The 17733-nt window shown below is 34.2% G+C and overlaps 3 protein-coding genes across 5 annotated transcripts; 2 read left to right on the forward strand and 1 right to left on the reverse strand.

The window, feature by feature from the left end:
• Nucleotides 1-5694: 5694 nt before the first annotated feature.
• Nucleotides 5695-7732, forward strand: LOC128163976 (THAP domain-containing protein 10-like). Of its 3 annotated transcripts, XR_008240885.1 has the most exons (5): nucleotides 5701-6498; nucleotides 6829-6939; nucleotides 7070-7190; nucleotides 7298-7373; nucleotides 7515-7648. XR_008240885.1 is itself a non-coding variant. In XM_052827682.1 (4 exons), the coding sequence occupies exons 1-4, from the start codon at nucleotides 6064-6066 to the stop codon at nucleotides 7730-7732; spliced, it is 885 nt and encodes a 294-aa protein (XP_052683642.1). In that variant the 5' UTR covers nucleotides 5695-6063. The 3 variants fall into 3 exon arrangements, 2 of the variants coding, with proteins under 2 accessions (XP_052683642.1, XP_052683641.1); XM_052827682.1 differs by lacking the exon at nucleotides 7298-7373 and having other exon boundaries at nucleotides 5695-6498; nucleotides 7515-7732; XM_052827681.1 differs by lacking the exon at nucleotides 7515-7648 and having other exon boundaries at nucleotides 7298-7436.
• LOC128163974 (uncharacterized) lies at nucleotides 7597-10105 on the forward strand. The gene is made up of 7 exons (XM_052827680.1): nucleotides 7597-7728; nucleotides 7927-8446; nucleotides 8577-8763; nucleotides 8899-9159; nucleotides 9270-9441; nucleotides 9546-9694; nucleotides 9802-10105. The coding sequence occupies exons 2-7, from the start codon at nucleotides 7970-7972 to the stop codon at nucleotides 9966-9968; spliced, it is 1413 nt and encodes a 470-aa protein (XP_052683640.1). The 5' UTR covers nucleotides 7597-7728; nucleotides 7927-7969; the 3' UTR covers nucleotides 9969-10105.
• LOC128163977 (P2X purinoceptor 7-like) lies at nucleotides 9965-11366 on the reverse strand. The gene is made up of 3 exons (XM_052827683.1): nucleotides 10948-11366; nucleotides 10395-10610; nucleotides 9965-10121 (listed from the first exon to the last, which is right to left on the reverse strand). Exons 1-3 carry the CDS (start codon nucleotides 11160-11162, stop codon nucleotides 9965-9967), a joined length of 588 nt encoding a protein of 195 aa, XP_052683643.1. The 5' UTR covers nucleotides 11163-11366.
• Between the last annotated feature and the right edge of the window lie 6367 nt (nucleotides 11367-17733).

A 17733-nucleotide genomic window follows, 5' to 3' on the forward strand; every position in this document is an offset into this window, starting at 1 on the left:
TGTTTTCTTAGTACAGATATGTATGTGATGTGTTTACATAATATTCATTTTGGTTCAAGTGCCCGCAATTTAGAAATATGACATTGTAAAGACAACCTTTTCCCGCCATTTCTGCATTTTTAGCGTAAAACAGCTTGTTTTCAAGCAGTTTTTCCTTCCGAAAACATTGAGAGCGTTCTTGAACAAATAAAATATTTTAATCAGAGATCTATCTAGCCAAGACTAATAAGTGACAAAAAAAATTTCTTTGTTCAAGCATGTGCTCTATTTTTCCCATTCGTAAATAGATAAGAAAAATGTCAATTTTTGGCTGATTTTGATTAAATTATAGAAATGGCGTCACTTCTGGCGTCATATACTGCCAGTGAGTGCAAATAAATCAAATAAATACATGTAGATGAAAAATATATTTTATATCAACTCTTCTAAAAAATTATTTAACATTTTATTGTACCCGAAACACTTAAAAAATGGCGAATTATGGGGGCCAAATTTAACTCTTATCATATATAGTTCTTTATAATTGTTCTACTCCAGTATGAAATTAAATAATTAGATGCATATATGAGACTCCATGACAAGTTTGTGTATGGGATATATGCTACTCAGGTGACCGTTAAGGCCAATTGGCCTCTTGTTAATAAACAAAACAACAAACAAAACTGATCCAGATAAATATTATTTCATGTATCAAAAATAAACCTCAAAAACAAACTACATGTACACATTTATCCTTCACCCACAATATTGCCTTTTCGATATTTGTCATGGTTTTAGACCCGTGCAACAATCTATTAAGTAGGTGCTTGCAAGACAAAGAACCCCTTGCTGATCTACGTTTCCATTAACGCATATAAAGAAAAAATATATTTTGATTTATTCTTGAATTTCTTTTGATGTAAAAAAAAGAGAAATTAGTTCTCAGTCTCTCTTTATGCCTGTTTGTTAGCGGTTAATCTAGGTTAATTTTGTGTATCCTTTTATAGTTTAAAAAAATGCGATGTAAATCATTTTTCCATGCAATATTTCGGATAAAGCAATGACGAATTGTTTCTTGAAATTTTATTAGATTATGAAATTGAGCCCGATTTCTTTCTTTTTTTAAGGTAAAACTTTATTGATTAAAAAAATGATTCTTTGAGACAAAACAAATTGACATAATCAATAAGAGTTTGACAATCTCTAACTGCAGGTCTGTAGCTCTTACTCTGAAAAAGAATCAATCGACCTAGGACCCAGATCGTCCATCCGAATTTCTTGAATATTGCCATTTCTTTCGTACGCGGACGCAATACTCACCGATACTAAATGCTTCGTATCTTAAGTTTTAACTGCTTTGAAAGGTAATATTGGCATTCCGATAATTTTGAAAATGAAAAATTAAATAAAATGGTTAAAATTATAGTAAAATTAACGACATCGGTCTTCTCCATGCGCGGGTCTAGAAGGGAAGGGTTCCAGACCCCCCGCTCCCCGCAATATTTTTTTCAATTACGTGTGCATTATAAACTTACCAAAAATATGCCTCAGACATCCCTTGGCAAACTCAAATAACCGTCAGTTTCCCTCGACCCCCACCCCGAAAAAAAATCCTGATCCGCGCATGCTCCCCCTCCTCGAAAAAGAAAATTATTCTTCAACCCCCCTGTAAAATTTCCAGGATTTCCGCATATATACTAAAAAATTCTTTGGCGCATGCGTTCGATAAATGTTTGCTAATGGTCTTTTTACCGGGCATAACCACAGTTCCACTCTGTGAATAAAATGCGGCGAATCAAACGATAGACAACGTGTTAAAATCTATATTTGCTTATAAACATGTAGTATAATACTTTATTTCTTTTAATAGGTGTTTATACATCTAATATTGTACCATGGTCAGCTATCAAGTTTTTGTATTACGTCACAAATATGACGCAGCTATGACGGAAGACCTAATCGTTACTTGCAACGAGCTCGTCTCTAGTTCTTATTATTATAATTGCAAAACTATACAATCATCTATTTTTCTTTTACCTGGTTGGATTGATATCCTGACTGAACAGAATTCTAACAACATCGTGAAGTCTTCGTTGGGTACACACATGTAGCCTTCGAAATCTGTACAGTGGAGAGCAGACGATCGGTTTTTCCATTCTGTCTGATTTCTGGGACATATCTCTGTTGTATACACCGGAAATTTATAATCATATAATTGTTCCTTTGAAGTAAAAAGAAAATGTTTATTAACATCAAAAACTAAATTATGCAAAAGGTAATAGTATATTACGACAAATTAAGTGTGTACACTTAAAACATATTATACATTATTATTATTTGATTTTATATTTTTTAGTACATTAGAAAAAATAAAATGACAGTGAAAATAACTTAAGATAAATGGTATATACTTACGCATTCAAAGGAATTGAACGCTGCAAACATTATAAAATAACGGTACATTGCATAAAGCATGGTACCATGTGCTCTACGTTTGGTATTCTAACATGCTCATATAATTTTTTCATTTAAATGCTATCGATAAGACGTTATAAACGAAAAAAAAAAATCAGTTCATATTTATTGCTTTATTGCATGATTTAACATGTCAATATATATTTTGAACGTGACATTAAAGATAAGAGTCGCTTTAAACAGAAAGAAAGAAAAAAAACACGCACCTAAAAAACCCGATAAATATGTAAATCAGGCAAAGAATGAACACTCATACAGTAAAACTCGTTTAGTACGAACATAGATATAGCGAATTCTATATAATGAATATAAAAATATAATGAAGTTTTTTTTATTTCCCGGTAAAATTCTTAACAAAGCTATATGCAGCATAAAGTAGTTTGTCCGTTAAGCATTCTGATGAATGTCCCTGAAGAAAATATCAACGCGCGTTCTACTAATGTTGTCCCAAACATGGGGTATCACGTGAAAAAAAACAGTAATCACTGCTTTTAATTCAATAGGAGGTACCTCTCTTTTGAACATTGACAATGAGGTATTTAAATAGGTTGATATAAGTCCTCATATGCAATATTTCTTAAATGTGAGCATAGAAATTAAAGTTCAGACATAATTGTCCATATTACTTTCATAAATTCTGAAAAATCATTCAAAATGAGTTTCCAAAAGACAATTCAAAATGGTATATATTTTCAATACGCTTTGTATACACTGAAACTTGTAGTAGCCCACAATGCCTTGCAACTCATTACCTGATTGGTTTGTCGATAAAAGTAAACAGATGCCTAATCTAGTATGCAAATTCATGCAGACGTCACAAAATATAGTGGTCTCGACCTGATTATAGTTTGAATACATTTATTTTTAAGGTCTTCCGTTTCTAACGGAAAACCTCTCTTTTATTGTGCGGGTTAAGATTATTAGGGTTTTCCGTTTTCAACGGAAACCCCTTCTGTTATTCTACTGTTTCTTATTATTAGGGTCTTCCGTTTACAACGGAAGACCCTCTTGTTATTCTACGGTTTCTATTTCTTTATTAGGGTTTCCCGTTTTCAACGGAAAACCCGTCTGTTATTCTACGGTTTCTTTTTCTTTATTATTAGTTTCCAACGGAAGACCCTCTTGTTATTCTTCGGTTTCTTTTGAGGGTCTTCCGTTTCCAACGGAAGACCCTATTGTTTTTCTTCGGATTCTTTTTAGGGTCTTCCGTTTCCAACGGAAGACCCTATTGTTATTCTACGGTTTCTTTTTCTTGATTAAGGTCTTTCGTCTTCAGCGGAAGACCTTACTGTTTTTCTACGAGTTCTCATTCTTCTATATTATTATTATTTTTCTCCTTGGTAGACACCCTTAATATCTCAGCCATTTCTCAATCGATTTTAATGATTTTTACAGGGATAATGTCTTTGGTGAATATCTCTTTGCATCCCACTTCCTGTCTGAAAATTCACTTCCGCTTCTGAATTATCTCCCTTTTTCCTGTATTTTGGAGCATGATGTTGTCCACGCATCTCCTCAGGAACCGTTATAGTTAGAGACTTGAAATTTATATGCAAGACAGAGTGGTTATTGTAGATATGTTTGCTTGTTTTAGATTTGTCAAGAAGCCATTTTCCTTGAAGCTCGCCTGGACCCGAAAATTGGGATTAAAAAACGTTTTAATTTTTTGTGGTTTTCTTTAATTATCTAATTTCTGAAAAATATTTTGTTAAAACATGTAACGTAAAAATAGTTTCTATTTACAAGACCTTTCTTTTAAAATCAAGAAAAAGGGGCTAGCCCCTCACACAAGGGGACTAAACGGCTCTAAAGTCTTTAATATGTAGCCCTTTACTAAACGATATTTTGTGAAATGTTATATAAGCAAATATGTTCATCTCACAGTTATGTATCCAGGCAATGTAATGATTTTTCCATGTGTTAGGTAATTAAGGGTTTTTAGGGGCCAAAAGTCCAAAATTTTGATCACCCATATCTCAGAAAGGAAAACTATTTTGAAATGCAGTACAGAAGAAAATTTGTTCAAATGAAGTTTTTAACAATATGCAATTTTCAAAATTTCGTTAAACGGCCCCTATAAGGAGATAAGGGACCAGCCGCTAAAATCTTCTTTCTCATATATCTCCAGAACGGTAACGAATTTGTAAACACTTGTTAAACAAAATGTGTTTAGAATTAAGTGACCTTTTATTTGATATCAAGAAAAAGGGGCTGGCCCCTTACATTAGGGAACCAAAGGGCTCTAAAGTCTTTTATCTATAGCCCTTTACTGAGGGATATTTTGTAAAATGTTATAGTAGCAAATATGTTTATCTCACAGTTATGTATCTAAGCGATGTAATGATTTTATCATGTGTTACGTAATTTGGGGTTTTTAGGGGCCAAATGTCCAAAACTCTGATCACCCATATCTAAGAAAGGAAAAATATTTTGAAATGCAGTACAGAAGAAAAGTTGTTCAAAATGATGTTCTTAACAAAATGCAACCTTCAAAATTTCGTTAAACGGCCCCTATAAGGAGATAAGGGATCGGCCCCTAAAACCTTCTTTCTCATATATCTCAAAAAGGTAACAAATTTCTAAAAACTTGTTGGACAAAATTTGTTTAGAATTAAGTGACCTTTTATTTGATATCAAGAAAAAGGGGCTGGTCCCTTAAATTAGGGATCAAAGGGCTCTAAAGTCTTTTATCTATAGCCCTTTACTGAGGGATATTTTGTAAAATGTTATAGAAGCAAATATGGTTATCTCACAGTTATGTATCTAAGCGATGTAATGATTTTATCATGTGTTATGTAATTAGGGGTTTTTAGGGGCCAAAAGTCCGAAATTCTGATTACCCATATCTCAGAAAGGAAAAATATTTTGAAATGCAGTACAGAAGAAAAGTTGTTCAAAATGATGTTCTTAACAAAATGCAACATTCAAAATTTCGTTAAAAGACCCCTACATGGATATAAGGGATCGGCCCCTAAAACCTTCTTTCCTATATATCTCAAGAACGGTAACGAATTTCTAAACATTTGTTGACAAAATGTGTATAGAATGAAATGGCCTTGCATTTGATTTTAAGAAAAAGGGGCTGGTCCCTTAAATTAGGGGATCAAAGGGCTCTAAAGTCTTTAATCTATAGCGTTTTACTAAGAGCTATTTTGTGAAAGGTTATTTAAGCTGAATTAGGTATAATACGTTTATATATCCTAACAATATAATGATTTTCTCTTGCGTTACCTATTAAAGGGTATATGCAATGTCAAACGATTTTTACTACAATAGAAAGATCTAATTAAACTGAGCATGTTCCGAAAATTTCATCGAAATCGGCCGAGTAATAACGGAGATATTCCGATAAAACCCGAATTCTTACCTGAACGGTTTACTGAAACGCGCGCTTTTTTGTATACACAGGCTGTGACGTCACAACGAGGACAGCCATGTTTTGAATAACGGTAAACAGTGAGAGAAAGCGCTGTGATTTTATCGTCTTTACGTGTATTGTGGTGCTTTTTTGTGTAAATATGTGGACACTAAGGATATACGACAGTTTGTAGATATAGTACGTAGCTTTAGATTATTAGTTTAGACAGTGTTTATGAACATTTTGCCATCATGGATGGAGTAAATTCTGGCGGCAAAGGACGAAGGATGTGTGTTGCTGGAGGTTGTAGCAGAAGAAAATCCGATGGTGTGAGCTTACATCAGTTTCCATTCGATCGTCCTGCTATTCTTCGACAGTGGACGGCCTTTGTGCACAACTCCCGGAAAAATTGGAACGGTCCTACGAAAGCATCTGTGCTTTGTTCTGCCCATTTCACGGAGGATTCTTACCCAGCCAAGTATCGCCTAATGGAGTCGGTTGGAGTTCCCGTCCAGCGGAAAGAGTTGGAAAGAGACGCTGTTCCAACTATACAGACTAAACGTCCCCATGGAGATGAAACACCTGTATTGGGAAAACGTAGGGCTGAAGACGACATATCCCCTGCAATCCTGACCAGCACACCCAAGAAGCCAAGGAGAGCTTTTCTCAAGAGGGAATCTCAGCGGGTATATTTACTAATTTAGTTTTATTTTCTTTTTTTATATAGTGACCACAACTTATAATATTGATTATAATATATCTTTTACGTTATTTCTTCATTATATTAATTTATGAAATAATATTTTACACATGAATTCAGACTTTATAGATAGCTCAATATTGTCTTTCATAGTCAGTAAAATAACGATTTCCTCATTCAGTCATTGTGAATTCAGTCATTACATAGGTTTTTTTTTCATTTTTATGACTGGTTATCTTCATTCTTAAAATTGATTTTGAGATAATTTCTTAATTATATGCAACTTGATTTTTGAACACTTTTTATGTGACTTCAGATTTTGCTGGACTTCGAGATGCAGAAGGAGAGTGCTCTTGCAGAGTCTAATGAGGATCCTTTGCAGACTGATGGAAGTGCAGAAAACTTTTTGTCTCAGATTATAGACCAGGTATATATTTTGTTTTAGAAATAATAAAACATAATTTTTATTGTCTAATAATGAAAATATGAAATTAAAATAGCTTTATTAAACCAAGAGACAAAGAAATGATTACTAATTTTTCTTCGTTTGATTTTAGGTTGCAGATACCCCAACTCCCCCCAAGAAGGAGACCAGATCTGTCGGGTCTCAACTTTCTATGCCAAAACCCCAGAGAAGATCACTTTTCACTCAGACAAAGTGGAAGACTTGTGATAAAGGTATGTTAGTTTCTAGATTTTAAAGTAGAATTTTATTACATGATATTTTGACATGTGTCATCTTATTTTATCCGATAAATTGTTTTTTCTTTGTTTAAAATTTCCAGATCTTATTTAATAATGAAAAACAATTTCTCTGAAGTTTGATACCCAGTGGAATAGATGGAAACCACTATTGACTTAGTATTTTCAAAATGATTTCTTTCTCTCTCCCTCTCTTTCTTTCTCTCTTTCTCCTAAAACATGTTGTGTGTATTCAGTTATATAAATTTTATGTTCATGGGTAAGCAAAAAAAAAATCTGAATTTTCTCTGACTTTTCTAGGGGTACAAGCTGTTGAAAAGGTGACAACGAGAGAAATAGGAATAAGTTGTAATCTACTACCAGCCCCTCCTTTAGGAGCACAACCCATAAATGTTCCAACACTCGATGAGTCGTTTGCCACTGAGGAAACTGACAGCATCCAGGATGAGGTAGAAGATCCTGATGAATCCTTCCAGTCCATCGAGTCTGATGACACTGACGGAAGTGATCTAGGGTAATCTTTCTCTCTTTTTTTTTGATTTTATGAATGCTTATTTTTAAAAAATTTCTAATAAAGGAATGGTAACATTGAAATATCATGTAAAAAAATTAATCTCAGGCTAGAAAAAGAGATTGTGTGGTACATATTTGGTTTTTTTTATTCCATGCAAATTGTTTGTACTGTGTAATAAGAATGACTTTTTTTTCATAGGAATGATCGTGAAAGAAAGTTTCTTGTTTATGAAGGTCAGCTCATGGACCTATTTGGAAATTGTCCATCATGTGCACAACCAACATATGGGGAAATTCAGCAGATAAAGGGATCATTCATCACTATCACCCAGGATTGTGGATTTTGCGCATTCCAGAGAACTTGGAGCAGTCAACCCTTCATTGGTAGCATTCCTGCTGGAAATTTTGAACTGTCGTGTGCATTGCTGTTCTCGGGATCTTTACCAAGCAAAGCAACCCGGATGTTCCAATTTCTGAACATGGCGTCCATTTCCTACAGAACATTCATGTATCACCAACAGTGTTATCTACATCCAGTAGTGATTGAGGTGTGGAGAGACCAGCAAGCATCGTACATGCAAGAAGCACAGAATTCAGGTCGACATGTTCATCTTGGTGGTGATGGAAGGGCAGACACACCTGGCCATTGTGCAAAATTCGGAAGTTACACCCTAATGGACCTTGAAAAGAACATGGTGGTGGATCTGCAGCTCATACAGGTAAAAAGCAATGAAAGAATAGCTTTATAAGATATGGAACCTACTCTTAAATAAGTGCTTACTCTGCAATTTTAGAGTTGAAACTAAAATATTTGTTCGGAGTATTCAAGCAATTGTATCTTTTTATTAGAGTAATGAGGTTCATGGAAGTTGCAACATGGAGAAGGAAGGACTGATTAGAGGAATCAATTACTTTGAGCAGAATGGAGTTCCAATTGGCCAAATCGTCACTGACAGACATCTCCAGGTTGCCAAGTGGCTGCGGGAAAACTTGCCCGAGACAACTCACAATATTGATGTCTGGCACGTTGCCAAAGGTAACCAAAAAAAAAAAAAATACCATTCATCCTAAAATTAATTTTTTACATCTATTAATTGAAGAGTATTACTCATCTATTGATTGTCATAGAAAATATACAGGTTTTATAATTTTTTCTATGAATATTTGTCAGGTTTGAAAAAGAAGCTCCTGGCTCTCAGTAAAGAAAAGGAGTGCGAGGACCTGAGGGACTGGATCAAGAGTTTAGTCAACCATTTGTACTGGGTGCCTTCCTCCACACAAGAAGATGAAGATGATGAGTTGAAATGGGAAAAGTGGACAAGCATAACAAACCACATCCAGAACATACATGATGGTCATGGGGAACAGTTTCAGCAGTGTGAACATGGGGATCTAGACCCAACTACTAGGCGAAAAAGATGGCTTAGACCAGGTTAGATCAACTCATTTGTTTGTATTTACTTTTAATCTTACTATTCACTTGTCACGAAAAAATTTCACTCTGAATTAAGCTAAACAAAGCTAATCAATATTTTATTTCAGGAACAAAGGTGATGGAAAAGTTGGAACTTATAGTGAACAGCCGACAAATGAAGAGAGATATCCCAATGCTTTCACCATCATTTCAAACATCAAGTTTAGAAGCGTACCACTCCATCATAAACCAGTTCGCCCCAAAGATGTACAAGTTTTCATACTTTGGAATGCAGAGTCGGTATGTAAATTTTTTGCACTTTTATAAACATTTGTTAATATTTCCTTTTTTCAAGAAAATTAGTTGATTTATATTCATGTAAACTGGCTTTATGTTTATTGTAGCCTAACACTAGCAGCTCTTCATTATAATGAAAACTCGGAAAAGGCCCAGGCAGCCACCAGAGAAGGGAATCTGCAATACAGCATTGTGTTTCCCAAGCAAAAGAAGGGGGAATTCACCGTAAAGAAAGTCAAGACTCGGAGTACTTATGGTAAATTTAATTAATATAACTTATCATGATATCACAGATATGCACATACATGTTACAATGGTAATTTATTCAGTCAGAGTAAATCAACTTATCATTTCAAAATTCAGATTATGTTGCTGTCCTCATGAACGCTGCAAAAAGCCGGGCCAGGGACACCAAGATGCCACACTGTGATGACGTTGGAGAGGCTCCACCACCACTTTGTGAACAGTTCTTACATCCAGAGAAAGAAGATGCAGTAGATCAGATGCTCACACGTTACAGAAGGAATTAAGCCATGTTGAATCCCTGGTATACACCGTCTTCTGCCGGATATGTGTTGCGGATCTTTTGGACAGCACAGGCAGGAAGTGGTACGCGAACATGCTTCCCCAACCATCCCCAACACCATCTGGCAAGCTGTCTGTACCCGATGTACCGCATGCGCCTGAAAATGTTTTTTATGTTTAAATATTCATCAATGCTTTTCTGATATCATTGTTACTTATTGCAGAGTAGTTTGTTTTTTTTCAAATGATTTTTGATTTTCTCTTACTGAGAAATAAAGATGAAATACTGTTATATATATTAATGAATAGTTATAATCGTGGAAGATATAACATGTTACTATTGCTACATTCATAAATGTATCTAATTAAATTGTTTTCATAAAGCTACTGAGTTTTATGTTATACATTTTCTACCAAATAAGTATACATACTGGTTGGATTCTGGCAAGTTGTCATAATGCTGTCTGTAGTTGTAGTACGCCGTACGCAGACTGGAAGGGTGCAGACACACAGGTTCAAAGCCATTGTGCTCTATGATGCATGGCTTTCCAGGATCCTCCTCCAAAACTGTCATGACTTGAGGGATCTCATGACAGCACACTGACTCCTCAATGGTTGACATTGGAGGGCAGTTACCACATGAGCACCTATAATAGTTGTATCCACATTAATGAGAATAACATGTACATTTAATTACAATTAAAGATGTTTGCCAATTGAGGGCTCAACATAATCTGGATGAGTTACCCTATCTTATTATCAAGATAATTACCGCTTCCGATTGTAAAGGCTAAATTGTTGGTAATTAATGACGAAGTTAGCAAGAAGCCATTTTGAAAATATTTGTATAAATGCAATTGGATATGTACATACCAACGTTATGAAGAAAGAAACTGATAAATATTTAATTAAAAAATATTGTACATGATTAAAAGAATGATTTATTGGCAAAATATATGCGCAACGGGGTTTTTAAACACATACCAATCGGTGTTTCCCAGTCGGTCTTCGTCGGTTGACTCTGGGGAAGATTGCTGGTTAATTTCTTCATCCGAGCTGGCCTCAGGTTCAAACAGATAAGGCTGTGTGCCTAGGGGTACATTGTCTTCCATTTCTTCGAAACTGGACGACCCGGCTTCCATCATAAGGTCTAAACTCTCGCTGCTTTCGTCGCTGTGTTGACTTGTATTCGCCGCCATCGTCCTCGTTGTGACGTCACACAAGCAGAGCCACTATATCGAGTGTTTCGTATTTGGCTTAATTGGATTTCCGGTTCAGGTATAAATAGACGAATTTGAAGCGCTGTAACTCCGTTAATATCGAACGGATTTCGATGCGGTTTTTTTCTATCGTCTTATCTCTTTGAGTGTAACAAAATATAAAAAAACGAGTTTGCATTGCATATACCCTTTAAGGGTTTTTTAGGAGCCAGAGGTAAATAAGTTTAATCTTTTCTATCTTAATTTGAAGAAATGCAAGTATTTAAAAAAACAATATAAGAGAAGGTATAAAATGTGATACAAAAAAGCATTAGTTCTCCACTCTTTTTTCCATATCATGTTTTTTTGTCGAAAATCAAAGTCGATGATGTAAAATTTCCTTCCAAAAATCGGACGGAAGACCTCCTCGTTGCTCGCAACGAGATCGTGTCTAGTTATTCTTTTTTTTCTTTTTCTGACTTTTTTGGAGCGCAATTTCTCAAAAACTATCCAACTGATTCGCACAAAATATTCAGGACGGATAAAGCATGATCGGCGCTACATATTATAAAATTTTTAAATGATGACGTCACTTCCGGTTTCAGATATTGACGCTTTTGTAAATTTTTAAGGGTCATTTTCTCCACGCATCTCCTCCAAAATTAATCAAGATAGAAGCTTGGAATTTTCAGGGATTGTAGATGAATGTATGTAAATGTACCCCCATGCTTCCAATGATGAAAATTGCTAAAGGCCTCAAAGCTCGCCTGAACCTGAAAATTGGCACCAAATTTTTTCACGAAATTTTTGCACATTTTCTGTGATATCTTTTGATGTATAAATATTTTGTTAAAACATGTAATGCAAAAGTTGTTTCAAAATACAAGGGCTTTCGTTTAATATCAAGAAAAAGGGGCTGGCCCCACAATTAGGGGCCAAGAGGGCTGTAAAGTCTTCTTACAATAACTCTTTACTGAATAATAATTTGTCATTAATTATAGAAGCAAAAATGTTTATTGTTGGTCTGTTTATCTATACAGTAAAATACTTAAGTCATATGTTACGTAATTAGGGGTTTCAAGGGGCCAGAAATTCAAAATTTCGATCATTAATATATGAAAAAGGAGAAATATTTTGAAAAGCATTGTAGAACAAAAGTTGCTTAAAATAATGTTCTGTACAATATGCCACCTTAAATTTTTTTGTTCATGACCCCATTTAGGAGATGAAGGGCCGGCCCCTAAAACACATTTGTAAAGATATCCTAAGAACGGTTAACATTTCGTGAACACTTGTTGATCAAAATATGTTTATATTTGCAAGACCTTTCATTTGATATCAAGAAAAAGGAGCTGGCCCCTCCAATTAGGGGTCAAGAGGGGTCTTAAATCTTCTTACAAGAACTCTTTACTGAACAATAATTTGTTATTAATTATAGAAGCAAAAATATTCATTGTACAGCTGTTTATCTATACAGTATCATACCTAAGTCATATATTACGTAATGAGGAGTTTCAAAGGGCCAGAATTCAAAACATTGAGCATTAATATCTGAAAAAGGAGAAATATTTTTAAAAGCAATGAAGAACAAAAGTTGTTCAAAAAGAATGTTCTGAACAATATGATACCATAAAATTTGTTGTTTGTGGCCCCGGTAAAGAGTTAAAGGGTCGGCCCCTAAAATACAGTTTTTTTATCGATATTTCGATAACGGTTAACCATTCGTGAACATTTGTAGAACAAAAATTGCTTATATAGCGAGACTTTTTATTTGATATCAAGATATCAGAAGGGCTATAAGGTCTTTTTGTAATGACTTTTTTCAGACCAATAATTTGAGTTAAATCATAAAGAAACAAAGGAGCTTTTATTAAGCTTAATTTAAAACTGAAATCCGTTTTAAAATCGGCCGATGCATTACAAAAATATTGGGATTTAAATATTGAGTTTTCCCGAAATTTTGATTCCACATTCTTGGTTAAGAAAATAGTTTTATGTTCAATGTTAAATTAACTTGTGCCTAAAATAATTCGGAAATTGTTTATTCGTACTTGAAGACAATCGGGACTTTTTTTATTAAGTCGTTCTAGAAATTGTAAAGGTTTTTCTTAATTCGTTCTTGAAATCATTCAGACATTGTTAAGTTGTACTAAGAATTATTCGATTTTTTAAAAATATTTTTTTTATTTTCTTCGTAGTTGGTTTTAGAACTCTGCTTCTTACAGAAACTTCTATCTTTACTTTCGACACCACCGGAAGACCCACTCGTTGCTTTGCAACGAGCTTTGCTCTAGTTCATTATTATTATTCTTCCTCTGACTTTTTTTGTGGCTTATATCTCAAAAACTATTCAACCGATTTCCACGAAATTTTCAGAACTTGTTTGGTATCGTAAATACTCGAGGTTATTAAAATATGAACATATGACGTCACTTCCGGTTTCAGAAATTGACGATTTTGTAAAATTTTATGTGTCATTTTGTCCACGCATCTCCTCCGAAACTAATCAAGATAGAAGCTTGCAATTTTCAGGGATTGTAGATAAATGCATGTAGATGTACCCCATTGCCTTCACCTATGAAAATTGTGCAAGGCTTCGAAGCTCATCTGAACATGAAAATAAGCACTAAATTTTTCAACGAAATTTTTGAACATTTTTTGAAATATCTTTTGATGTATACATATTTTGTAAAATAATGTAATGCAAAAGATGTTTATTTTTGCAAGACCTTTAATTTGATATCAAGAAAAAGGGGCTGGTCCCTCAAATTAGGGGCCAAGGGAGCTCTAAAGTCTTCTTACACTAACCTTTTACTGAACAACAATTTGTTATCAATCATAGAAGCAAAAACGTTCATTTTACAACTGTTTATCTATACAGTACCATAGCTAAGACATATATTACGTAATTAGGGGTTTCAAGGGGCCAGAAGTTCAAAATTTTGATCATTTATATCGGAAAAAGGAGAAATATTTTGAAAAGCAACGTAGAACAAAAGTTGTTTAAAAGAATGTTTTGTATAATATGCCTTCTTAATTTTTTTGTTAATGGCCCCATTAAGGAGTTTAAGGGTCGGCCCCTAAAACACATTTGTACAGATATCTCGAGGTTAACACTTTGTGAACACTTTGTGAACAAAATATGTTTACATTTGCAAGACCTTTAATTTGATATCAAGAAAAAGGGGCATAGATTGCTCTACAATCTTCTTACAAAAACTCTTCACTGAACAAAAATTTGTTATTAATTATAGACGCAAAAATGTTCACTGTACAGCTGTTTATCTTTACAGTACATGTACCATAGTCATATATTACGTAATTATGGGTTTCAAGGGGCCAGAAGTTCAAAACTTTGATCATCAATATCTGAAAAAGGAGAAATATTTTGAAAAACAATGTAGAACAAAAGTTGTTCAAAATAATGTTTTTAACAATATGACAGCAAATATTTTGTTGTACGTGTCCCCGGTAAGGGGTAAAAGGGTCGGCCCCTAAAACACAGTTGTTTAGATATCTCGAGAACAGTTTACAATTCGTGAACAATTGTTGAACAAAATATGTTTATATTAGCGAGACCTTTTATTTGATATCAAGAAATAGGGGCTGACCCCTCAAATTAGGGGCCAGAAGGGCTACTGAGTCTTTTTATGATAGCTCTTTTCTGATCAATAATTTGATATAAATCATACAGCAACAAACGAGCTTTTATTAAGCTTAATTAAAAACTGAAATCCGTTTTAAAATCGGACGATGCATTACAGAGATATTGGCGTTTAAATATTGATTTTTCCGGAAATTTCGATTCCGCGTTATTGGTTTAAAAATTAGTGCAAAATTCACACTGAAAGTAACTCCTGCTGAAAACAATTCGTACAGGTCATCAAACCGAACTCCTTTTTTTAAAATGTTAACCATAGTGTTTATTGAAACGATTTTGTTAATTCGATGGATAATTACGTTGTTAGTTTTTATTAGTCTTATTAGTTTTAATCGAAATAATTATCGTACGATTCCCCATGTCAACTCGCCATGTTTTGACTGCGAACAACAGCTGATAGCAGTGTGTCAACATTTTTAAAAGAAGCATGGCCTGCAAGACGTCGATAGTGGAAATTTCAGCTCAACTAATGTATGACAGATTATAAAGGTATGTTTCAATACAGGATAGGTCGTATTGACTTTTTCTTTTCAAAGTATTTGCACTTTTCAATTTAATTCGAGGTTCCTCTGACTCTAATCTCCGCTTTTGACGTGCGTCACAATATAAAAGCGGGCGTTAGAGTCAGAGAAATATCGGAATATTATCTGTCCAGTGTATTTTCACGTGTATGTTTTGCACACCATTCTTTTGAAATTCTATTTATTATTATGTATGTGTACAGGAGCGGATACAGGATTTGTAGTTGGGGGGGGGGGGGGGGGGCGTGGATAAAATTATTTAGGCAGGGGGTCTGGGGTTTACGTGTATTTTGAAGGTAAAACCAGGCTCAAAATAGTGGTATTTTTTCAGTAATGTACACTTTGCACAAAAATATATAACAATTTGACACGTTCTGTTACTTATACCTAATACATGTATTGGATTAAAAACAAAATATTTTAGGCATTTATGAACTCCCAAAATTAACCAGGTTATCAAAGTTACAACATTCTAATGACGTTAAGGTATCAGACCCCCTATTAGCTGTTAGAAATATCTGATGCATCAAATCTTCAATATTCTTATATTAAAATAGTCTATTTACTTAGAAAAAAAATTCAAAAAATATACAGTTATTCAGAAATTTCTGCTTGCATCGCAATATGGAAATGACAGCGCAGTCTACACTTGAAACAAAACTGCTGGGATTTCCAGTCGAATCTTGGTCGAAGCCCCAAGTTTAGGGCCCTGGGGAATTTGATGCAGCCACCATAATAAAATGACCAACACTGCCTGTTTTAAACACAGTTTAATTGGTTTGTTATCAGAACCTGTCAACATGCATTAGAATTAGATGTTTATAGATGTTTATAGAGCAGCAGAATTACAGTCAGCATAGCACAGGTAGTGTATCAATGAGGTGTAATATTGAGTCAGGCATAATTATAAATAAAGTGAAACACAAAATGCTAACTTTTCTATGTAAAATTTATCAAATCATCTACAGTCATGCATACTTTGAATATTTTAGGGGGGGGGGGGCATGCGCCCTCCACGCCCCCCCCCCCTTAAATCCGCCAGTGGTGTATGTCTTATTTTGTATTGAACAACCCACCACACACTGTAAAACAGTGCAATTAAAAGGGGTGGGGGTTCTAAGGTACACACGATTAGAATGTTGTAATATTAGAGTGCATGTTTGCATGATGATAACTTTACCCTAAATATTTGAATAAAGCAGATCTCTACCATATTTCCTTCACTTAACTAATGAATTAAAAAACTCAGACAGTCTTGTGCTTAATTAAATGAATATATTTGACATTGTAAATATTCAATCTAATTAAAATAAGACCTTTCGCCTGGTTCTCTGTTATATATGGTTATCGCCTGAGAAAGAGCATACAAAACAGATTGCAAGATGAAAAGAAATTCAAGTTCAGATTTTAGGTTAATGTTCCCTGATATCTATAAAACATTCTTCTCAAGATTTGATCATTTCACAGAACCGTTGTATTTTTTTTTAGATTAGTTTTATCTTTTATATATATTGAATTTTATTGATTCATTTTAGGTAAACTTTACATGCATAACACATCTACATTGTAAACAATTTTTACAGTAAGACACATGTATGTAAATACATGTAATAATCTTCACTGCATGTGCCTCAGATCTCTCTCTCTCTCTATCACTCTCTCTCTCTCTCTCTCTCTCTCTCTCTCTCTCTCTCTCTCTCTCTCTCTCTCCTCATGCTTTTAATATTGGCAAAGCGTCACAGAGCAACATCATTTTGTGCATATCTCTATCTAGTAAAAGAAACCAACAATGCTTTAAATTTCAAAATGAGCATGTATTATCACGCAATCCTTCAGTTTTTCAATGTGCAACCAAAATTCAAAGCTTTGTAAAATTGTTCATGGAATTTTATGCACACTAAACATAGTATTGTTTTTAAAACATGTAATTAATAAGAAAAGAGAAAAAAACCCTCGCTAAATTTATTAGCCAAAAAAAACCCCAATAGAATTCATTTAATAAGAAATGGTATAGCAGAAAATTATACTTTGACGCTGTTCGGATGAAATACTGTGAGTCGTTTTAATTGTACAGTGTTAAAATTTCACGATTTCTACTAAAGTACCAACTGCGATGGTTTTAATTTCACGCTGCTTTAAAATTCAATTGATCAGAATATAAGCATTTAAATGTTTTTTAAAACTAATGATAGACAGTTTTCACGTTGGGTTTAATTTTGCAAGAAAACATTAAATCGCAAACATAATGAAATTAAAACCATCCAGATTATTTGCCAATCTATAGTATTCCTTTATAGTTTACGAATTGAAATATTGACTGTTGCACTATGAGAAAAACAAACTCTCTCTCTCTCTTTCTCTCTCTTTCTCTCTCTCTCTCTCTCTCTCT

This window comes from Crassostrea angulata, chromosome 9 (genome assembly GCF_025612915.1).
Source record: "Crassostrea angulata isolate pt1a10 chromosome 9, ASM2561291v2, whole genome shotgun sequence".
NCBI classification, from domain to species: Eukaryota; Metazoa; Mollusca; class Bivalvia; order Ostreida; family Ostreidae; genus Magallana; species Magallana angulata.